Source organism: Camellia sinensis, chromosome 4 (assembly GCF_055761805.1).
Source record: "Camellia sinensis isolate YWXY chromosome 4, ASM5576180v1, whole genome shotgun sequence".
NCBI classification, from domain to species: domain Eukaryota; kingdom Viridiplantae; phylum Streptophyta; class Magnoliopsida; order Ericales; family Theaceae; genus Camellia; species Camellia sinensis.
This window is the reverse complement of record NC_138964.1, coordinates 197,353,879-197,378,248: the sequence shown is the minus strand read 5'-3', so window position 1 is coordinate 197,378,248 and position 24,370 is coordinate 197,353,879. Positions and strand designations below refer to the sequence as shown.

Genomic DNA, 24,370 nt, shown 5'->3' with positions numbered 1-24,370 from the left:
ATTCCCAAATTTGACTAGCAATTTGATTCCTTACATCAGGCATATGACGTAGTTGAGGTTGACTAATGTCTACGTCAATTGGTTGCTGAGAACTACTTCTTGCATGTGTCGAGCTACTACTACCACCTCCACTAGGCCCAGCATCTTCAACGATACGATCTGGGTTGGCCCATTCAGTGAACAATGTGTCACCTTGAGAATGTATCCTTATCTAGTTGCGTATTGTACAACATGGAATGGAGGGTGTATCTCTGCGTCTTAGTTGAATACGGAGGCATGTCTCTCAAAATTGAAAAACGAGCCTTCAAGACACCTAAGCATCACTTAATCACATTGCGCAGTGAGGAGTGTCGGTAATTGAACATTTTCTTCTTGTTTCTTGGTTGTCGACGTTGAGTACGAAATTCATTTAGATGGTACCTCTCACCATGGTATGGCGATAAAAAGCCAAGCACATTTGTATAACCCGAGTCGACAACATAGTATTTATCTGTTCAACATATATGTATCTATTATTATGGGTTAGCAAAAGAATATTCATTATAAATTAACAAAATGCCATAAAATACGTACCTGTTGATGGCATTAGAAATAAATTTGCTGGATCATGTACGTTTTCAATGAACACTTTTGAATCATCTGCAGTGCCCTTCCAACTAGCCAATACATACGTAAATCGCACATCAAATGAGCAAAGACACATTACATTTTGCGTTGTAACAGTATGCTTACCCCGATATGGTATTTGCTCTGATGCTGGCACCCTTGCAGATATGTGGGTACCATCAATTGCTCCAACACAATCCTATTTGACAAATGACTTTAATAATGCATGATATTTTACTAAAATTTATACTTCAAATATTCTGTTAGTGATTACCTTAAAAAAAGGGTAGAAGCGTGGATTATGTCGAATTTCTGCAAGCACCTCATCAAAATCTAGAGGCCTTATAACTTGTTTACCAAGCCTACACACTGCCTTCAAGACTCGGTTGAAGTATTTGGAGATGGTCTGGCCAAAATGTTGGAATCGCTCTTGGACAACACAATTCCGTTCGTTCTGACCAATTGTTAGCAAAAATATACAAACTTGCTCTTGGGCAGTTAGATAACGTGAGTGTTCTAGTTTACCATATACCTTAAATGCCTTGCACAAACTAATAAATACATCTGGTTCCATTCTAAATTTTTCCTTGGACCTTGTTTCATGGCCATTCAATATTTCTAATACGTAGTCATGTCCTTGTAATATGGACGTTCGGCATGGTCTAGGTTGAAGGTAAGTATTGCAATACTCATATATTGCTACACACTTCAGAAATTGTATATTTTCATCGTCATTGTCTGAGTCAAAACTCAAATGAAGAGCATGCATCGACTCCATATATATCATTGTGATATTGTGTTGACCCCTTAAAAACAAAAGTATTAGTGATAATGAAAATACATGAAAAAATGGTCACACAAGAATTTTTTTGTATTTTTAAATTTTTTTGAGTAGCAATAAAGGGGCTTTTCACACAAGTATATAGCCTAACAGAGAAGTGAAGATGAAAAGTAGTGATAGAAATTATTGGTTGAGAAATTATTCAACAATACTCTTATGGGATTCAACAAAAAAATTGAATGCAGTGATAGAAAGAAATTGATGTTTCCCATGCCATTATTTTTATTTTTATTACTACTAGCGACAAATATATATATATATATATATATATATATATATATATATATATTTTAATAAATATACCTTTGGACTTTTAAAAAAACAATGTCGACAATGCAGTGATATAAATATTTTTTTTATAGGAGAAGATCATACATATCTTTGGACTCTTTAAAAAACAAATGTAAATATGGTCATACATACCTTTTCCAATTGTTGACAATGCAGAAGCTTTGTTGGACTATTGATAAAAAATACTTGGAATGACTACCAACAAGCATTATATAGGAGAAGATCATTGAATATAACAATAGCATTCAAGTTGGGTTGTTTATGTTCAATACTTCAACTACCCATAAACTCTCATTGTAATAGCATTCAAGATAATTGAATATAGTTGTGGCATTCATTTAATATAGTAGTAGCATTCAAGTGCATTGCCAATAATTTTATATCTACCCATCAACTGACAATGTAATAGCATTCAAGATAATTGAATATAGCTATGGCATTCATTGAATATAGCTGTAGCATTCAAGTGCATTGTCAACAATTTTATATCTACCATCAAGAGCAATGTAATAGCATTCCAGTACAATATTAAAAACATGCTGCATACACCCAACTCTGTTTCCATAATAAATAATTCTGAAACAAATAAAATAAAATAAAAAGTACAATATACTACCAAATATAAAGTACATGCTGCATACACCCAACTCTGTTTCCATAATAACTTTGTTTCCATAATAACTCTATTTCCACAATACACTACCAAATATTATCCAACATTTTTGAAAACATGAAAACATCCATACGAACTAACATTTTTTAACTATCAAATATTATCCAACATTACTAATAAATTAAACAACACAAACACATGCCACACTAAGCTTGAACTCTCTGAGAATAACTTTCAAAGATTAAGGACCCAATCCCTCATCCTACTAGCAGGCATATCAACAAATACCTCCCTTATTATGGGATCCGATGCAAGCTTGTTCACAGCTTTAGTGTAAGTAGGTGCAGGAATTTCCTCCATAGCATGCAATAGTGCCATACACTCTTTCAGTAGTAAATGTGAAGCAGTAGAACCACCTTCAATTGAACCACTGTCATCGCCAACATTAGTAACTGAAGCACTTGTCAATCACTTTTTATTTCTTTGAGTGCTTCAGAAATATTAGGTTGAAAAGAGCTCCTCTTCTTACTCTTTTTACCTATCATTTTGCTCTTGCCCTTGTTCTTGCCTTGGCCATCTTCATTGTCATTATCACTATCAATTTGCAATGCATTTAAGTCCTCATTCTTTACCTTAAATTCATGATCAGAGCTAGCACTACTTTCAGAAGGTGATTTGGTGAAAGGGTGAGCTAGTTTACCAGTTACGGATGTGTCTCCTAAAATATGAGACCATTCATGGTAGTAAACCATCATTTTCTTCCTGAACCTCTTTACATGGCTATTAACCTACAAACCAATGAATTTCAGGTTAACATGAAGAATTCCCCAATCAAATGTAGCAAACAAAATGCAAAAAGTTAATTAAACCTTGTAAAGGGCTTCCCAAACGTCATCTGGTGCAGTGATAGTAAACCGCTGGCTATCCCAACCAACACCAGTATGCTTCAGTAATCCTGTAAATTGGTTGAACATAATATGCAGTTGATTGTATTTGTTCCGAAGCTGGTGTGCGTTATACTGGTATTGGGTTTTTGCATTCATTTGATCTCTCAACCTGTTCCAAGCTTGTTTAGTGAATGTCCCAGTTATTTTACTACTCTTGGTTTTCACCTCCTCATCCATGAGGGTAATGAAAAGAGCCTCAATTGCCTGAGGCCATGGACCACTGTTTCGTCTACCAACTTCAACAACATCATCATCATCAATGGAGAGATCATTGTGTACTGTTGTTGCCATTGCCTAAAGATGTATATTTATTCATAGATAAATATTTTTCAAAAAAATGTAAGTCAAATAAAATGAAGAGGCATTGAAGAACAAGCACCAGTTACTTGAAAAGGCCTAAATATGTATATTTATTCATAGATAAAATGAAGAAGATCACATCACCATAAATTGAAGCGGCCTAAATATTTATTCAAAACAAATGAAGAGACCTAAATATGTATATTTATTCATCGATAAATTCAAACAAGAGGCATTGAAGAACAAGCACCAGGCAACAATATAGAGGCCTAACAGTTATAATATCATTAAACAAGAGGCATTGAAGAGGCATTGAAGAACAAGAGGCCTAACAGTTATAATATCATTACAATGAAGAATATCATTAACATATCATTAAAATGAGCTTCAGGAAACAATATCTTTTAAATCCTTATCATGTACTCCAAATTTAAAATGAAGAACAAAATCTGCAGATTAACATATCTTTTAAATCCAAATTAGTAAAAAGGCAACAATATCATTAAAATGAAGAAGATCAGCAGATTTAAAATGAAAAATAACAGATATATGTTCTTAAAAAAAATGTAGCACAGATCTACAAACAACCATGGCAGAACAGATTTGTGGTTCAGAAATTTTACAGAACAGATTTGCAGAATAGAGAAAAAGAGACTGACCTGAGACTGAGATCAATGTGGTTCGAAAATTTTGCAAAAGATCTGCAGAATAGATTTGTTGTTTTAGAAAAAAAAAAAAAAAAACCACCATGGCAGCTTGGTGAAACACAGAGAAAATAAAAAAGAGATAGGAGAGAGGGAGAGAGAGATAGAGAGCAAGAGAGAGAGAGAAAAGAGAGACCTGAGATCAATTTGTTGACAGATCTACAAAGATCTGCATGTTTGCAATATAATGTTTTCGAAAAGAAAAAAAAAATTTGAAGGTCGGTGAACATAGAGAACAAGCTTAGTGAACACAGAGAAGAGAGGGGAGACAGAGAGAGAAGAGAGGGGGGAGAGAGAGAAAAGAGAAAGGAGAGAGAGAGAGAGAGAGAGAGAGACAAGAGAGACACCGATCTGATTTCTGAAGTTTCAGTCAACATAAATGGAGTAGAGGAAAATGAGATACAACTTTTATTTTACCGTTGGGAGAAAATAAATTCAATTCGGGTGCTCTGAAGATTTGAACCAGGGTCATAATGCTGATAACTACAATGCCAAATTTATAAACCAATGAAAACACCTTTTTTCAGTTTACATTTTTTGGGTCAAATTTTTAAACTGAGAACTAGTATTATAAATCAAAAATTTACCAAACAAGTTTTTAGCACAATTTTTAAAATTTCTGTAAATATAAACTGAAAACTGAAAACAAAATAGTTACCAAAAAAACCCTACATGTTTTTTTTTTGGTCTCACATACGATTTAAAGTTCGAAATTGCCAAAGAATCTCATCATTAAACTAATAGAATATTTTTGTGGTTTGAAGGGTTACTATCATTTTTTTTAATTCAATTATGAGCATAAGTTAGTAAACAAGAGTTCATTTGTCATATATGAAGGCCAAAAGTATAAACGAAAGTAAAAAAGTCGTTATGCGATTTTAATAAAATACCATTTGATATTAATAAGTTATATTGTTCGACATATACAAGAAAATACTACTTGGTCGATAGCGAGTACAGCAACACGACATGATATCTAGCCTTGTACTAGGGGTATCGATATCACCAAAATGCCCATCGCAACCGAATACCACAGAACGAGTACGAACTATTCAATAAGGCACATTCGTCCTTGCGTAGTTGTATCGAGCGAACATTCAGTGTTTAGAAGTCGAGATGCGGGGCTTTACGAAACATGCCGAAGATAAAAATTTTCGATCAAGTGCCCTTCGTATGTGCGTCGATGGCTTTACATAACTTCATACGCCGGAACAGTCAATTTGACGCGATCACACAGAATATCCTAGACAACGACGAGTACATTGTGCTGCGAATGCCCGACCACCCAGAATACACCCAAGTTGCTGATATCATGGAGCCAGGGAACTCAAATCCCCATACAGCAACTGTAAGAACGAATATTACATACGCACTGCAACAGCAACTGCATGGTTAAGGGCGACACATTTGTTGCTGTGACGGGTGTTATATTCGCTATATGTTGTGTAACACTGATGTATGTTGTGTGATACTGATGTATGTTGTTGAAACAAATTGTATCATTATATCATTAATTAGAAAGAAATAATTTGTTGTACCAAATTCGCAATAATCAAAAATAATATTGTAATAATCAACAAAATTTAATTTCGTACGCACTTTAGATTTAATACATTGTAATTGTATTTTAAAATTTCTTACATAATAAAAAAAAAAGAGAGAATATTTGCACAAGCTCACGGGTGAAAAGATAAAGTAAAAGCAAAATTTGTAGCCAAAAAGTGAATTGAACAAGCACAAGTTAAAGTACACCATTTTGTTTTGTTTTTGTTTTTGTTTTTGTTTTTTTTTTTTCAATCATCAACAGAACAACACATGTGAACAGAAAAAAGGTTTTTTTTCTTTAAAAAAATTATATATATCTCCTCGCGTATCCCTACCTAACCACGTAATGAAAAAGCAAACCGTACTAACTTTCACGTTGGCGACGGTAAGCAAGCATAGGGTTATTATGTTAATTTTGGTATTTATTATAATATTATAATGTATATTTTTTCATAAAAAATTAAAAAATTATTCAAAATAATCATTTTTTTTTCTATTTTTTTAGTCAAAAAATCAAAAAATATATTTATATAGATCATCCCAAATAATCCATAAATAAAACGTGAGGCTTGGTTTGACAACACGTTAAAAAAAATTCACCATATTTGTTTTTAGTTTTTTGAAAATACTTTTTAGAAAATTCTACTTTCTTATTTTTATATATTTTTTTGTTTTTACTAAATTTTAAAAATATTTTTAGCTAATTTTTTAATTTTTAGACACACCTAACATAAATATATTTAAAAAATATAATTTTCGTGAAAAAAATCTTTAAAAAATTCACTGAACACCAAAAATACAAAAAAATATAAAAATTCAGTATATTTTTCATATTTATTAATTTTTTAAAATATTTTACTTTTTAGATACATCTAAGTAAGGTGTATTTAAAAAAATATAAAAAATGTTTAAAATTTTAAAAATATTCACTAAAAACAAAAAAAAAAACACGAAAAACAAAAAACTCAATTTTCAAAAAAATGAATTCAGAAAACTAAAACCAAACACACTAAGTTTTTTATTTTTATTTTTTTGTGATTTCTTTTTTTTTTTTGAAAAATTTTATTTTGTCAATAGGTCTTGTGTAGAAGAATTTAAAAATTAAAAAATCTTAAATAGGTTCATTGAAGAAAAAAAAATCAAAACAAATTTGACTTTTTGAATTTTTTTTTTTAGTCTTTGGTGATTTTTTAAAAAAATTTATTTTCATTTTTACTTTTTTAATTCCTATTAGAGTACGTGTCACTTTAGTAATTTTTTAATTTTTTTATAAAAAGATATATATAAAAATAATATAATAATTTATAATGATATTTGTACGGGAAAGAAATAAACCTTCTCGTATAATTCTGTTGATCAAGTCTGCGCTCCTCCAAACGTCGTCACTTTACTCCCTGAAAACACAAACGTGAGCTAGCCGGCGGGTGTGTGCCGGAAACCCCTCTGATGCTTAAGTCAGCAAAATAGACAAGTAGACAGAAAGCTCTGTGTATCAAAGTTGTGTGTTACCTCTCCATAGGTGATGTTTGTGAGCTTTTATAGGTTCCGTGTGGCACAATCCAAGTAGGACTCTTACTCCTCCATGTAGAGTCCTCCTAGGATTCATACTCCTGAAAGATAATGCTTATCCTTCAACACCCCCCTCACTGCTTAAACCAAGTGAGATGGTTTTTACCATGGCCGAACTCCAATATGACCGAAGTAATCATGATCACGCCGAGCCACAGAGTAGACCGAACTATTGTTAGTTCGGTTCTACCTTTAATGTTCTTACCCCAGTTCCTCCTGTGTCAACAGTGTTAAGTCTAAACCGATCTAACTTCTAGCAAGGCTTTTAGACCAAACTAACCATACTGCGCCTTAACCGATATAAGATTTAGTATGGTGACCGGACTAACCTCTTTGGGACCGGAGTAACTTTAACGGCTTTTTTACTCATCCCTTCGCCCTAAGGCCCACAACGGCCTATTTACATAGCTCAGCCCAATTTCCATATAAATTACCCTCTCAATTGCCCCTTAATTCCATCTGCATAGCATGATAGGGATTACTTGTTTAACCAGCCGGGCTAAGGTTTTTAAGCCTTTTCAGCTGAGCTTAAAACCCTTTAGCTTTTCCAACCGAGCTCAAGCCCTTTAGCTTTTCCAGCCGAGCTAAAATCTTTTAGCCTATCCAGCCAAGCTCATTCTACACCGGGCTCTGCTTGTCCGGTCAAAACGTCTTTTCAATCACAGCAACTGAATCGTTTCTCCTTCTCATGACACGTGGCACGCCCTTATTGGCCTATTGCAGCTGTTACGCCGCCTTCGTACTTCACATAATTTGAACAGTTCCCGTCTTTTGCCCTTTCTTTTTCCACAAAACAACCCTTTGTTTCTGAATCACTTACACCATTCACTCTTTCTTCTCTCCTTTTGCCTCCATTGTTCTCCACCCTTTGCAACTGTGAAGCTCGTGCTCGCTTATATTTTCTACTTCCATTTCCTTCTCTTTACCTGGTAAGTTTTTCAAACCTGTTTTGCTTTTGTGGTTTTTGCATTTGCTTTCTTTCATTCTTGGCACACTGTTTCTGTTTTTGCAAAACATATTCTCTTGCTCTATCTTGCGTTTTCTATTCTAGGAAAAAACTTCATAAGAATCCCATAAACTTCATGAAGCTGTCTGTAGAACACTTAGTTTGATTCACAATTACCATATAACCGAACTAAAAAGTAATTTGTAGTCAATGTCACTCTATCAGACTACTTAACCGAACTAGCACTCCATGTTGGTACCAGTAGTTTCAATAAGTCAAACCACTTCTTGATAGACCTTAGCCGAGGTATCCAACCGAACTAAGTCTGCACTTAGTATACTGGGAAACCTTAATTTCGACCGATCTAGGTCTTTGGGGCTAAACCAGCTTTCTTAGTTTTTAGACCGAACTCAGAAAGCTGCCTCTAGGCGCTCAACCGGTCTAACATTACCTACTAATCCATTCGAGCTACCAAGCACCTTGTTGAAACCAAGATAGAACCTGTAGTATCCACATAGCCGAAGTAGGACTCCTATTCTTGCTTTTATTTTGTAGCACGGTTCAATGATCTGTGCTTAACCCCTTTGTTTTCCACTTTGTAGACTTAGGTTGCCCAGGCACTCCACTGCGCGCTCAACCGAGCTACTGAGCACAATTTTGCGACCGAACTAAATTATCCATAACTTAAAAAATAAATGGGGAAGTATAGGTTTTTGGTAGAAATCCCTGGTGGCCTCACCGAATTCCGAAGGGATTACAACATCCCTGACGACGTCCAACTTATCCTGGCCGAACAAGATATCGTTCCATGGGAAAAAGAGGGCTATGTACCTTTCACCCTCCTATCAATAATAGAAACCGAACTAAGGTTCCCCGTTCAACCCTTGGTTTGTGAATTCCTAAGACAAACCAGAATATGCCCAACTCAACTTTCGACCAATTCTTACTGTATAATAATGGGAATAGCTGAACTAAACCGCCGAGCCGGTCTTAACCTCGGTCTAGCAGAAATATTCCACCAATACTCCATTGGCTCCAAAGATGACGGCTGGGTCTACTACCTTAGGATACGTTGTCGTAGAGAAAAAATAATAAAAGATACGCCGGATAAGGACTTAAACGATGACGATTTTTTCTGGCTATCTGGGAATTTTGAAGACCACCAAGCCCAGATCTCAGGTCGAAGTATAAACTGGAAAAAAGGAACACCTGGTATAATTACTTCGGTTTGTTCACATGCTTTGTTTTTATTTCGGTTACCTGCTCCTGAACCGAACTAACAGTTAGTCTTCTTAATGCAGATTCAGCCCATCTTCAATCTTTGTATAGTTACCCCAACCTGAACATACTTCGCGCCGCACTACGTTTTCCAGAAAGAAGTTGGGCCAAACTTCTTAATTTTGAGCCGACATACCGTTACAGCGGTCGTCGAAAAGCCAGAGTAACAGACTTTCTGCTTGAGGACGCCCCCGAATCAGACCCAACCTTGCCACAAATTAGACTAATCCCACTGACCGCTGAAGAAGAGATGGCCAAGAGAAATAGAGTCAGGGCCCTCTTGACCGAAACCAACAGACCCAAAGTACCGCCACCAAGCCAAACGCAACAGGCCGTTGTGGCCCTTCCTTCTCAACAGCCTTCTTCATCACGCCTATCCAAGCGCGCCTAGTCTACCCCAACCTAGCAGCATCTAGCGGATGAGGACGAAACCACCCCTCCACCGAGCTACCCACCAATTCCACAACCGGAGCCTTCTGACCAGGCGGGCTCCTCCAAGTGGGCACCGAAGTTGAAATTTCAGAACCGAGATATCTAAGATACTGATTTGGTGGTTGCTGAGAAGGATCACTTGATGGCATTCAACCTTGCCAAGAGTGTTTGCCTTCCAGCAGACATGGAACACCACCAGAACCTGACCGAGCTAAGGGCCATCCGATCAGCCACCAAATCCATGATCTTGGTAAGATGCCCCTTGTCTCTCAAATTTTTCAAACTTTCAGTTCGGTTTTGTCGTTGATTTCTTTCCATTCATTTCAGTCTCTTCAGAAGAGCCAAATTGCCCATCAAAAGGTATTAGAGCTCAAGAAAACAGCTAGGCAGGCCATGGCAGAGGTGGAAAAAAGAACAACCGAACTGAAGGAATCACAACAAAAAACGACCGAGCTAATGGCTAAGGTAGTTCGTCTAACCGGACTAGTTACCTCGGCTGAAGCTGACAAACAGAAGGCGTTGACCGTGATGAAAGACAAGTACCTTCGTGAGCTAGTCAAGCTCGAAGGGAAAAAGGACGCTGAAATCGCTGAACTGAAGAAGAAGGTGGATGGTGCCAACGCCGAAGGTTTCAAGGAGGCGGAGGGCCTCTATATTCCACAATGTGAGGGAGCGAAGGACTTATTTTTCAAGTGCGGCTGGAAAAGTGCTGTGGAGCAGCTCGGTTGTGGGCCCGAAACCGAGGTCTACAATGCTCCTTAGTATTTCATTCCGGCCTCACTAGCGGAGTATGCTGCTTCTGTCCAACAACAATTTTTGCAGAGTTCAGATGATGAAGATAAAGAAAATGAGCCAACTGTTACTCCGATAGTCAACGAGCAAGGCAACGATCAATCAGCTCGGTTGGAGCCAACGATTGAAGACCTAACTGTTGAGCCGTCGACTGACACCGTGCGGCCAGTTGCTACTGAGACTGATCTTCCATCTGCAACCGGTGTTCAGGTTGATATTGAAGCCGATCTTGAAGACCTTTTTAATTGATTCTGTATTTTTTCTTTTTCTTCTTTTTGCTTCGACTTGTAATCGGGCTGGGAGCCCCTCCCTTGTAATCGCTTTGAACTTGATTAATGAGAATCATCTTCTTTTGTGCTAATTGTTATTCCGGTTTGATCTGTATGCTTGTACCTGTAATGACTTTTTAATGACTTCTATTGCTCCAACTGTAATCTTGGTTTACTTTCCTGTTTGAGCATGCTTTCTAGCTGCAACTTGAACGAAACACAATATTTTTCAGCCGAGATACTTTATTCTGGTCTTAGCTGAGCAATCTGACTGAGCTTACTAGCCAACCACTCTTTAGCCGATATATGTACTTTGGCTGAAGAGTACCAAGAGTGGTTTAATCCAGTCAACCATTCTTCAGCCTATACCCTTACTTTGGCTAAAGAGTAATAAGAGTTTAATCCAGCGAACCACTCTTTAGCCGATGTTCTTACTTCGGCTAAAGAGTACTAAGAGTTGGTTTATTCCTGCCAACCACTCTTTTAGCCGATGTCATTACTTTGGCTTAAGAGTACTAAGAGTTGGTTTAATCCAGCCAACCACTCTTTTAGCCGATGTCCTTACTTCGGCTTAAGAGTACTAAGAGTTGGTTTGATCCAGCCAACCACTCTTTTAGCCAATGTCCTTACTTCGGCTAAAGAGTACTAAGAGTTGGTTTAATCCAGCCAACCACTTTTTAGCCGATGTTCTTACTTCGGTCAACCACTCTTTAGCCGATGTCCTTACTTTGGCTAAAGAGTACCAAGTATTGGTTTAATCCAGCCAACCTCTAGATTGGTTTTTCCAACCAATCTAAAGTAAAGTGTTTGGTTATTCTGACCAAACGTTTTGCAGCCTGGATCCTTATCCTGGGCTTAGGAAGGGTGTTGGTTTTTCCGGCCAACCTTTAGATTGGTTTTTCTAACCAACCTAAAGTAAAGTGTTTGGTTATTCCGACCAAACGTCCTGCAGCCTTTATCCTGGGCTTAGGAATGGTGTTGGTTTTTCCGACCAACCTTTAGATTGGTTTTTCCAGCCAACCTAAAGTAAAGTGTTTAGTTATTCCGACCAAACGTCCTGCAGCCTTTATCCTGGGCTTAGGAAGGGTATTGGTTTTTCCAGCCAACCTTTAGATTGGTTTTTCCAGCCAACCTAAAATAAAGTGTTTGGTTATTTCGACCAAACGTCCTGCAGCCTGGACCCTTATCCTGAGCTTAGGAAGGGTGTTGGTTTAATCCAGCCAACCTCTAAGTTGGTTTTTCCAGCCAGCTTAGAATAAAATGTTTGCAATGTTCCTAACTTCACTAAAACTAACTTTTACAGAAAACAACTATGTTGAAAAGAATCGACTTGTTTTATTGAGGAAAGAAAAAATTACACATGTTTGAAAGAGGAAAGCTAAACATAAAATAACTTGAGATTGGCGGTGTTCCATGGCCTAGGGATTGCTTTGCCGTCCTTGTCTTCTAGGTGGTATGCCCCTTTGCCTGCTAACCCAACCACTTTGTAAGGACCTTCCCAATTAGGCCCTAGCTTGCCATCTCCTAGCACCAGGGTGTTTCCTATCACTTTGCGCAGCACCCAATCTCCGATAAAACTGGTATATTGGATATCCGGCTCGTATTTTAAAATCAAACGCCGAAATTGGCCTAGATCTCCGAGATCCATTTGCAAAATAATTCAAACTCCCCCAATTATTTTGGCTTATATAATTTCCCGCCTGCGCTTGCCTTTTTAGATTTTTAATCCTGGCCGCAGATCTAAGAGCGGATCTAGGAGCGGCGCTTGCCTTTTTCGATTTTTAATCCTGGCCGCAGATCTGGGCGCGGAGCGGAGACACTAGCCGACAACACGCCTCAAAATGCGGAAGGGAGCACCAATCGGGGGACGACACGTGGCGCGGGGGGAGCGTCCCAGGTAATATTAGTGGGACGTTCTTGGGCACCTATATAACTCACTCCCTAACTCTCTTCCACCAGTAAAGTTTTCAGAGAGTGACTTGCGTCATCCGAGAGAGTAAGTGACGTCATCGAGAGTGAGTTATGGCATCAATGCGACGTCGTTTTAGAATCCAAAACAAGAACATTTTCCTCACGTATGCCCAGTGTTCTATTCCTAAAGAGAGATTGTTAGAGAAAATTAGAGTGCTGTTCACCACCAGGGGTCCAAATTATGTGAGGGTTGCACATGAATTACATGAGGATGGGCAACCACATCTCCATGCTCTTGTCCAGTTCCCATACCGTTTTCAGACGCAGGATCAATGGTTCTTCGACGTTACACACGATCGAAATAGTCGCCATTTCCATCCAAATGTACAGGGAGCATACAACCATCAGAATGTACTGGAATACATCTCCAAACACGGGGATTACACGGAATGGGGCGAATTCCGTGAGAGGAGCCGCTGCGCTAACCAGAATAACAAAGACAATATATACCGGGATGCACTTGCAGCCGCCACTAAGGACGAAGCACTAGCAGTGGTACGAAATGGCGACCCAAAATGTTTCTGGTTAAATTATGACAAATTGTCATCAAATTATGACCGGATTTCATTTAATCCACCATTGCCGTATGTTCATCCATTTACAGACACAGTATGGGTTGTTCCAGCAGCAATATAGCAATGGGTTGCAGACAATATAACAGACGAAGCCCAAAGACCGCATAGGCCCAAAAGCATTATAATTGAAGGCCCATCTAGAATTGGGAAAACATGTTGGGCCCGGTCTTTGGGACCACATAATTATTATTCAGGCCACATCGACCTGAGGGACCACAAGAACGACGCTTTCTACAACATAATTGATGATGTGGCCCCACAATATTTGAAACATTGGCGCGAGTTTATTGGAGCGCAACGGGACTTTTTTTCAAATTGTAAATATGCCCGCCCAAAGAAAATAACGGGCGGGATTCCAAGTATTATATTATGCAACCCCGGAGAAGACTCCAGCTACAAAGAGTATTTGGAAAAACATGAACACGTCGGGCTCAAAGCGTGGACGATCCGAAATGCAGAATTCTACACACTCAACGAGCCCCTGTTCGCCAGAGCCAATCAAGAAGAGCCATCGTAATGCAAAGAAGAAGGCCCAACGCAGGAAGATATTCCACTTCCAATGTGGGTGTTCGTTATTCCACGTCAACGGATGTATCGAACCACATACATTGGAGAGAGAGGATGCTGTCAGGGGTCTTTTACGACACTTTGATGAACCCGATGTGGTTCAAAGCAATAGACCTCTCCAGACCGGGCAACGAGGGGGTCTACCAATTACAGCCAACCTCTAGATTGGTTTTTCCAGCCAATCTAAAGTAAAGTGTTTGGTTATTCTGACCAAACGTTTTGCAGCCTGGATCCTTATCCTGGGCTTAGGAAGGGTGTTGGTTTTTCCGGCCAACCTTTAGATTGGTTTTTCTAACCAACCTAAAGTAAAGTGTTTGGTTATTCCGACCAAACGTCCTGCAGCCTTTATCCTGGGCTTAGGAATGGTGTTGGTTTTTCCGACCAACCTTTAGATTGGTTTTTCCAGCCAACCTAAAGTAAAGTGTTTAGTTATTCCGACCAAACGTCCTGCAGCCTTTATCCTGGGCTTAGGAAGGGTATTGGTTTTTCCAGCCAACCTTTAGATTGGTTTTTCCAGCCAACCTAAAATAAAGTGTTTGGTTATTTCGACCAAATGTCCTGCAGCCTGGACTCTTATCCTGAGTTTAGGAAGGGTGTTGGTTTAATCCAGCCAACCTCTAAGTTGGTTTTTCCAGCCAGCTTAGAATAAAATGTTTGCAATGTTCCTAACTTCACTAAAACTAACTTTTACAGAAAACAACTATGTTGAAAAGAATCGACTTGTTTTATTGAGGAAAGAAAAAATTACACATGTTTGAAAGAGGAAAGCTAAACATAAAATAACTTGAGATTGGCGGTGTTCCATGGCCTAGGGATTGCTTTGCCGTCCTTGTCTTCTAGGTGGTATGCCCCTTTGCCTGCTAACCCAACCACTTTGTAAGGACCTTCCCAATTAGGCCCTAGCTTGCCATCTCCTAGCACCAGGGTGTTTCCTATCACTTTGCGCAGCACCCAATCTCCGATTTTGAATTGCCTTGGATGTACTATTTTGTTGTGTTTCCTGGATAACTCTTGTTGATATGAGGCAATGTGGACTAGTGCTCTTTCTCTTCTTTCTTCGGCGAGGTCGAGCTCCAATGCTATGGCTTCTCCATTCAAGTCTGGATCAAAATTTTAGCTTTGAATTGTGGGGAGGCTAACTTCCAGTGGGATTACTGCTTCCATACCGTAGGTTAAGGAGAATGGTGTTTCTCCTGTTGATCGTCGAGGTGTGGTGCGGTAAGCCCATAAAACATGAGGAAGTTCCTCTGCCCACTTGTCTTTTGCCTTCTCTAACCTTTTTTTCAGTCCATCCAAGACAACCTTGTTTGATGCTTCTGCTTGGCCATTTGCTTGAGGATATGCTGGTGTAGAATTGTAGAACTCTATCTTGTATTCTTCACAAAAGCTTCTAAAGATTTTGCCATCAAACTGGGTGCCGTTGTCTGATATGAAGGCTTTAGGTATGCCGAATCGAGTAATGATATTTTGCCAGACGAACTTCTTCACATCTTTTTCCTTGATCGATGCCAATGCTTCTGCTTCCACCCACTTTGTGAAGTAGTCTGTTGCTGCGAGAAAGAACTTCCTATTTCCGGGCGCTGTTGGAAGTGGTCCTACTATGTCTAAGCCCCACATTGCAAAGGGCCATGGGCTGGTCAATGGTAGGAGTTCTTTGGCCGGCTGATGTATTTGATGTGTGAACTTTTGACATTTCTCATACTTCTTCACATACTTCTCGGAGTCTGCTTGCATGTATGGCCACCAGTATCCTTGTGAAATGGCTCTGTAAGCTAATGATCTTCCTCCTTGGTGGCTTCCGCACACCCTCTCATGTATTTCGAACAAGAATGCTTCTACTTTACTGGGGTGGACACACTTTAGATAAGGTTCTGAGAAGGATTTTTTGTACAATACCATAGATGGGGAGAGCCAAAATCGCTGCGACTTTGCTCTAATTTTGTTGGCTTCTTTCTTTTCTTCCGGTAAGACGCCATCTTTTAAGAACAGTATGATGGGATCCATCCATGAGGGGCCTAGCTCGGCGCAACATACCTCTTCTGCTTCGGGGTCTTCAATGCTTGGTCTTGGTAAGTAGTCGATGAGCAACGGATGAGGGATGGAAGTATCTGCCATTGAAGCGAAGCCTGCTAGTTCGTCTGCTCTGCTGTTTTCCTCCCTGCCAATCTGTTCTATCCTCACTACTTCAAATTTCTTGATCTCTATTCTGACCAATTCTTGGTACTTGGCCATCCTATCATCCTTTGCTTCATGATCGCCATAAATTTGGTTTACCACCAGCTGTGAGTCGCTGTAGACCATTAGTTCGGTAGCCTTTATGTAGAATGCTGTTTTGAGTTCTGCAAGAAGTGCTTCATACTCCGCTTCGTTGTTTGATGCTGGGAAGCCAAGGTTGATTGCTTGCTCCACAACCAGGCCGTCTGGTGAGATGAGGACTATACCAAGTCCTGCACCATGCCGGTTGGATGCTCCATCCACAAAGAGCTTCCACATTTCTCCAACGAACAACTTCCAGTAAGTAGAGGGGTCAGATGATGTCGTGGGGTCAAGAATGTTGCTGGTGTTTTCTTCAAGGTCCACGTTTGCTGTCTGCCCCTCGCTATCTGATTGTACCAAGTCTTTATTTGTTGGTGAATCTTGGCTTGGTGTAGCATGGTTTGCTTCTTCCTTGCTATCTTTACTCTAGTCTGCCATGGGGTCTGACTGAACATCCTGCACCAAGGGTTGCGCTATCCTGGCGTCAACTTCTAGCCCTGGTTTGGTTGTATCAGTCAGGTCGACTAGGCAGATATGATGGCTTCCTAGGGTGAATTCTGCGACAAAGTCTGCCAAAGCTTGGGCCTTTATCGCGGTTCTGGGTTGGAACTTGATGTCGAATTGTCCCAACTCTACTGCCCACTTTAAGATTCGCCCAGAAAAGTTTGCCCTCTCAAACAGAGCTTTTAATGGGAAAGCTGTGAGGACAACTATGGTGTGGGCGTGAAAGTAGTGTGATAACTTTCTTGAGGCCATCATCAAGGCCAATGCCATTTTTTCCAATGGCAAGTACCTTGTTTCGGTACCTAGCAATGTCTTGCTGACATAATAGATGGGCAGATGTTGGATTCCTTTCGCATGGACCAACACTGCACTAATTGCGTGCTGAGAGACTGCTAGGTACAGGAAGAGTTCTTCTCCAGGTATTGGGGTGACTAGCAATGGTGGAGAAGACATGTATTCTTTAAAGCTTTCCAGAGCTTGGTCGCATTTTTCGTCCCATTCGAACTTGGCTTTTAGTACATGGAAGAATGGTCGTAGTCTGTCCGATGACCGGCTTATGAATCGATTGAGCGCAGCTGCCATGCCGGTGAGGTGCTGCACTTCTTTTACTGAGTTTGGTCTCTCCAAATCCTGGATTGCTTTGATCTGGAAGGGGTCTGCTTCTATACCCCAGTTGGTCACAAGGAAGCCCAGGAATTTGCCAGATCCTACTCCGAATGCACACTTGGATGCATTGAGGCGCAACTTGTGCTTCTTTAGGATCTCAAACATCTTACTTAGGTCCTTGAGATGGTCATTCCCATCCTTGCTCTTGACCACCATGTCGTCAATGTAAGCCTCCATTGTTCTGCCTAACAATGGTTCAAACATCTTGGTGACCATCCGTTGGAATGTTACCCCTGCGTTCTTTAGGCCAAAGGGCATGACCTTGTAACAGTATAGTCCTCTTGGAGTTGTAAATGATGTGACCTCCTGGTCTGGTTCATGCATGGCGATTTGATGGTAGCCTCTGTATGCATCCAGAAAGCTAAGTCGGTTGTGCCCCGCCGTTAGGTCGACCAGTTGATCTATCCGTGGTAGAGGAAAGCTGTCTTTCGGACATGCCTTGTTGACTGTTTTGTAGTCAACACAGACATGCCACTTGCCATTCTTCTTTGGCACCATGACTGTGTTGGAGATCCATCTCAGATAGTGCACCTCTCTGATTGCTCCTGCCTCCAGCAGGTTTCCTACTTCTTCCGCCACTATCTCGGCATGGTGGAGTGCCGATCTACGGGTGCGTTGAATGATTGGTCTGGCGGATGGGTGGACATTGAGTTGGTGACAGATGAAGTTGGGATCAATGCTTGGCATGTCATATGGTGTCCAGGAAAACACTTCGATATTAGAGGTTAAAAATTCCAAGACCTCTAATCTCTCAGTGCTGGACAACGATGAACCGAGCCAAAAAAACTTATTCGGGTTCTTTTCATCTACTCTTACCTCTACCAAGTCTTCCACTGCTTTCTGATTAGCTGCTTTGCCTACATCTGCGAACAGTTCATTGCTCTTAGGTTCTTCCACCGAATGAACGTATCCTTTGGCAGCGCGGCTGCCATTCACCGTGATAAAACATTGCTTGGACATAATCTGATCTCCATAGACCTCTTCAATTACACCGGTATCGTTAGGGAACCGCATTACTTGGTGGTAGGATGACGCCACCGATCGCATGGCATGCAGCCATGTTCTGCCTAAGATGATGTTATAAGTGGAGGGGACGTTTAATACCCAGAACTCCACTTGTTTCGTCATGCTTCCTGCCTTGACTGGGAGGATTATTTTGCCAACAGGCCATTCTGACATGGAGTTGAATCCAATCAGGGGAGATACGGTAGGTGCCAAGTCTTTATCTTGTAACTTCAACTGCTTAAAGGTGTTGTAGTACATTATTTCACATGAACTGCCTTGGTCTATCAAAATCCGCTTGACGTCAAAATCCTTGACTTGGAGAGTGACGACCAAGGCATCATTGTGAGGGCAATATATCCTTGCCAAGTCCTTATCTGAAAAAGACATGACGTTCGTGGCCTCTGTCTTCCCCTTCTTGAGGGCAGGTTGGGCACTTTGTACCTCTCTTAAATGCTCAGCCTTTTTTATTGATCCTCTGAGCTCGCATACACGCTCAGGTTCGAAAACTCCATGTATCACATTGATAACGCCTTGAGGTGGGGCGTCGATTGGCATTCCGTTGGGGTTGTTATGGTCCTGGGGGGCTGGTTGGGCCCCTCCTTCAATGTATTTATCCAGGTGACCTGCTGCCACAAACTCCTCTAGGTGCTGTCTCAATGGCGTGCAATTTTCAGTGCGGTGCCCCTTTTCTTTGTGGAAGGTGCACCGTGATCTTTCGTCATAGTCCTTCTGAGCTTCCCCAAGCTTAGCTGGCCATCTGACGAAAGGCTCATCCCATATTTCACTTAGAATTCAGTAGATCAGTTTCTTGAAGACCGTGGTTATGGAAGTGCGGACTCTCAACCATCTCTTATCCTGGTCCTCTTCGTTGTCTCGTCTGCCTCGTCCGTTTTTGCTTGGACGGTCTACTGCGTTGACCTTTGCTGAGGCCTTCTTCTCTGGTACTGTGGTCGTGCCAGATTTTGTTTTGGCACGTGCGCCATCCTCTTCTACCCTGATGTGCATCAGCACATTTTCCATCAAGGCTTCCATGGTGAGGGGTGGTGTCATGGTGATTGAGTCCCTTAGTTTGTTCCCGACCGGAAGGCCTCTCTTGTATTGTGCAATGGCGAGATTGGTGGGACAGTCCCCAATCTGGCTGAATGTCTCCCAGTAGCGACTATTGTAGGACCTTAATGTCTTTTTTTCGCCCATGTCGATGGAGAGTAGCTGGTCAATCTCCACCGGGGTTTTGGTGTTTGTTTTGAACCTTGTGACAAACGCCTCCGCCAATTGCGTCCAGGAGGCTATGCTGCCTTCTGGAAGTTTTTCAAACCAAGTCAAGCCTAGATCGCCAAGGCTTGACGGGAAGAGGATGCACATTAGAGCCTCGTTTCGCCGATATATCACCATAACTTGGCGGAAGTGGCTTAGGTGAATGTAGGGGTCCGTTTTCCCCTCGTACGTAGTGAATTTGGGCTGAAGGAAGCCTGTAGGTAGGGGCGCGTTTTCAATTGCCGGAACGAACGGCGAGGTCTGCAGCCTTGCTAATGCTTTGTTCGTCGGTTCGTAGGCAGGGCGTGGTAATGACATTCCAACCTCGACGCTTCCATGCGATCGAGGAGCCAATCGTTGAAGGGCAGAAACTCTGCGAGGGTCGCGTGCCCTGGTGTCCTGTAATAACCCTCACCACTGCTTACCGATAAACACTGATTACCGTTGAACTGAACTGATTATGACTGATAATTGAACTGATTAAAGTACTGAACTGACTGACTGAAAACTGGAACTGAATTGATTGCGTATGTATGTTAATTTGTATTCTATCTGTTTGATTGTTTATTTGATCTGTTCATGTTTTATGTTCAAACTGCTAATTGGAGGCCTTATCGGCGGCCGAGCCGGGAATTGATTGATGTTTTATGATCATTGTAATTTATGTGATTTTATGGTATAGTTATCCGAAAATTGATCTGGTATGATTAAATTCGATGAAAATAAGCCAATTAAAGAGTTAGGCTTAATTACTAAATTGCCATCCTAGTGGGTCACTTACTTAATACTTTGAGGACTCATTCTTATGCATTACAAAACATTTATTCAGCTCATTCCTTGCCTTTGCCGACCAGAGAGAGAGAGATCAGGGAGAGAGTTAGATTTCATCTCATTTTGCTTGGTTTTGCTTGGAAATTTAAGAGAATTGAAGCATAGATTGCATATTTGAGCTCCTAGTCTCTGTAGACACCCCATTTTTGACCGACCTTAAGACTCAGACGTCACCGATTGAGCGCTTGGTGGTATTGCATAATGTGCTTGTTCAGAAGTTTCAGAGTTGTGGCCGCGAGCCCTGCCTCCGGACTTCCGAACCCTCTTCTGTGCCTTGTCTCGGTTTGCGAACCAGACTCGGTTTTCTCTGTTTCTTTTCCTGAGGGGAGGGAGAGGTCCCGTAGACCATCTCTCAATGTCCGTAGGCTACATTTGGTGGCCGTAGGCCATTTTTCCCATTTCGGAGTCCGGTTTCCGGTTTTCGGAGTCGTCAGGCCGTGTGCCTCGGTTCGGGACCGCTTAACCATCTCCTATTGCTCTAATTTTTGGCATACTTCCTATTTGCTCCCTTTTGAGGGACACTGGGGGCTGAGAAGCCCACTTCGTGGCCGAATGCCACTTTCGGTGCTTAACAGCCCATTTTCGGGACCCCGAACTGCGCGTTTTGGTCCCCGAGCATTCGTTTTGCAACGGTTTTCATTCATTTTTGGCAGGTACCTCTGTTTTATCACCGGGGAGGTCACTGAAGGGTGGGAGGCCAGCAATTGTTGCAGCAACCAGTTATACATCCTCCGACGCCCTCCGGCGCCCGTTTTTCGCACTTCCGGGCTAATGTTGAACACCTTGGGCCCATTTTCTCGAACTTTGAACCACATATTTGTGATGTACATACATGAGAGGACCCTAAAAGTTCATGGCTGGCCATTAATTCAACTTGACCCTTTTGACCCCCTCCTTCCGGGCTAATGTTGAACCCCTTGGACCATTTTTCTTGAACTTTGAACCACATATTTGTGATGTACACACATGAGAGGACCCTAAAAGTTCATGGCCGGCCATTAATTCAACTTGACCCTTTTGACCCCCTCCTTCCGGGCTAATGTTGAACCCCTTGGACCCACTTTCTTGGACTTTTAACCACAGGGTTTTGTTGTACACAGATAGGAGGACCCCACCAGTTGGTGGCCGGCCAGAAAATCTGATTGACCTTTTTGACCCCTAGCCGGCCGGCTAGGGGGTGTGGCCGGCCAGCCACCTGCAGCAAAAGTACCAGGCCGGCCGAGCTCCTTGCACTGTTCCCTTTACAGCTGTGGGGCTTTATCCCCCAGAAAAGATCTTTATCCGGGGGATATTTTGTGGGGGAAAGTTACTCTCCTTTTCCCCCACCTTTACACCCCCTTTTTGGCCTATATAGCAAGCAAGATATATCCTTTGTTGGGGTTAGAAAACTTCACCTTCAAGCATCCATACACAACTCCATCTTTATCCCTCTCATTTTCTTAAAAAACTCTAAGTCCCTAAGCTCCATTCCTTCTACACCACCAAGCTCTACCATCACCACCTCATTTCCAGCAACAAGGAAGGTTTCTCAAAGGCCAAAGAAGCTGCAAATTGATCCAAGAAGCAACAAAAGTTTGAGTCTTCAAGTGTGAGTAACCTTTTCTTCACTTTGACCCTTTTTCTTGATCCATTTGTAAGCCTCACTTTCTTTTTGTTTCAAGCTCCGGCCCTAACTGAAAAGGGCCTTCTTTTGAGCTCATCTTCACTTTTCATTAAGGGCTCAACCCTGTTTGAGCCCTCCATGACACACTTGCTTCATTGATCCTCTTGTATGTCATAGTTTTGCATGCTATTTTTGACCCATGAGCAATCTGTTTTCGAGCATGTTGTAAACTAATATTAGGCTTATTTTGAGCCCCTCTTCAACATTGAAGAAGGGCTCAACACCATTTGGGACTTCCATGTTGTACCTACCTTTATATTCCTCTTTTCTTCCCCATTCTTGCATGCAATGGCAGCCTATCATACTTTTGTTTTTGGCCGTTTTACAGTTCTGAAAAGGTGCTTATCTTGGTCCATTCTTCATGTTTCATTTAGGTCCTTTCATGGTTTGGGGCCTCCATAGGTCACTTCATGTTATATCCCTCTTTTATTCCCCATTCTTGCATGTTTAGTTAGCCTACCATGCTTTTGTTTTTGGCCATTTTACAGTTCTGGAAAAGTGCTTATTTTGGTCCATTCTACATGTTTTATTAAGGGCCTTTGGCTGTTTGATGATTATTTTGCATACCTCATGTTATAGCCACTTTTGAGCCTTATTTTGCATCACATTTTTAGCATGTTTTTATACTGATTTTGAGGCTTCCATATACTGTAAATATTCATATTTTTGGTCCCTCTTCAGTGTTGTAGAAGGAAAATTTTCAGTTTGGGTTTTGCTTATATCACTTGCTTCATTACCCCTCTTTTGGCCCCTATTCTTGCATGCTTTTTTTGCCATACCTATGCTTGCTGTTTGGCCATGTTTATAACTGTGAAAGTGCATTTTTTGGGACTGTCTAGCTTCTGCCTTTGCATTTCATGTCCATATTGTGCATGTTTGGCATAGCTATAGGTCATTTCGGGTGCCTAAATTCGCATTTCGGGACAATTCCATGCATTTCATGTCATTTCGCCTCATTTCGGGACTGTTTTCCCCCATATTTTACTGCTGAAATTCCATTAGAATGATTGCTATCGTTTCCATATCATTTCATCACATTTTTCCATCGCCTCGGTTTGCGTGCCCGTGTGCACGCATTTTGAGGCACCCCTTTTTTATCCGCCGGCATCCTATGTGAGTGTGGCTGAGGCTCACTCATGTTGGTATAAGCCCATATCATGTTTTCATGTCATTTCATAGCATTTTGCCATTGCCTCAGTTTGCGTGCCCGTGTGCACGCATTTCGAGGCACCCCTTTTTTATCCGCCGACATCCTATGTGAGTGTGGCTGAGGCTCACTCATGTTGGTATAAGCCCATATCATGTTTTCATGTCATTTCATAGCATTCCGCCATTGCCTCGGTTTGCGTGCCCGTGTGCACGCATTTCGAGGCACCCCTTTTTTATCCGCCGGCATCCTATGTGAGTGTGGCTGAGGCTCACTCATGTTGGTATAAGCCCATATCATGTTTTCATGTCATTTCATAGCATTTTGCCATCGCCTCGGTTTGTGTGCCCGTGTGCACGCATTTCGAGGCACCCCTTTTTTATCCGTCGGCATCCTATGTGAGTGTGGCTGAGGCTCACTCATGTTGGTATAAGCCCATATCATGTTTTCATGTCATTTCATAGCATTCCGCCATTGCCTCGGTTTGCATGCCCGTGTGCACGCATTTCGAGGCACCCCTTTTTTATCCGCCGGCATCCTATGTGAGTGTGGCTGAGGCTCACTCATGTTGGTATAAGCCCATATCATGTTTTCATGTCATTTCATAGCATTCCGTCATTGCCTCGGTTTGCGTGCCCGTGTGCACGCATTTCGAGGCACCCCTTTTTTATCTGCCGGCATCCTATGTGAGTGTGGCTGAGGCTCACTCATGTTGGTATAAGCCCATATCATGTTTTCATGTCATTTCATAGCATTTCGTCATTGCCTCGGTTTGCGTGCCCGTGTGCACGCATTTCG

General features: G+C 41.3%; 2 protein-coding genes across 2 annotated transcripts; one reads left to right on the top strand and one right to left on the bottom strand.

Moving 5' to 3' along the window:
* Positions 1 to 320: 320 nt before the first annotated feature.
* On the bottom strand, positions 321 to 3,589 carry LOC114310214 (uncharacterized). The gene is made up of 7 exons (XM_082923998.1): positions 3,221 to 3,589; positions 2,890 to 3,139; positions 2,640 to 2,803; positions 1,871 to 1,933; positions 881 to 1,060; positions 574 to 805; positions 321 to 490 (listed from the first exon to the last, which is right to left on the bottom strand). The coding sequence occupies exons 1-7, from the start codon at positions 3,587 to 3,589 to the stop codon at positions 321 to 323; spliced, it is 1,428 nt and encodes a 475-aa protein (XP_082780124.1).
* Positions 3,590 to 13,155: 9,566 nt separating this feature from the next.
* LOC114310215 (uncharacterized) lies at positions 13,156 to 13,740 on the top strand. Its single transcript, XM_028256167.1, has one exon. The coding sequence runs from the start codon at positions 13,156 to 13,158 to the stop codon at positions 13,738 to 13,740; it is 585 nt and encodes a 194-aa protein (XP_028111968.1).
* Positions 13,741 to 24,370: the final 10,630 nt, after the last annotated feature.

What these genes read in the sequence shown, in the direction of transcription:
- LOC114310214 (XM_082923998.1), bottom strand. Translation starts at nt 3,589, where the DNA reads ATGGCAACAACAGTACACAATGATCTCTCCATTGATGATGATGATGTT. An exon ending in TTTGGGAAGCCCTTTACAAG is followed by an intron (nt 3,140 to 3,220) that starts GTTTAATTAACT and finishes ATTGGTTTGTAG; the next exon opens with GTTAATAGCCATGTAAAGAG. An exon ending in CGGATCCCATAATAAGGGAG is followed by an intron (nt 1,934 to 2,639) that starts GTATTTGTTGAT and finishes GCTTGTTGGTAG; the next exon opens with TCATTCCAAGTATTTTTTAT.
- LOC114310215 (XM_028256167.1), top strand. Translation starts at nt 13,156, where the DNA reads ATGGCATCAATGCGACGTCGTTTTAGAATCCAAAACAAGAACATTTTC.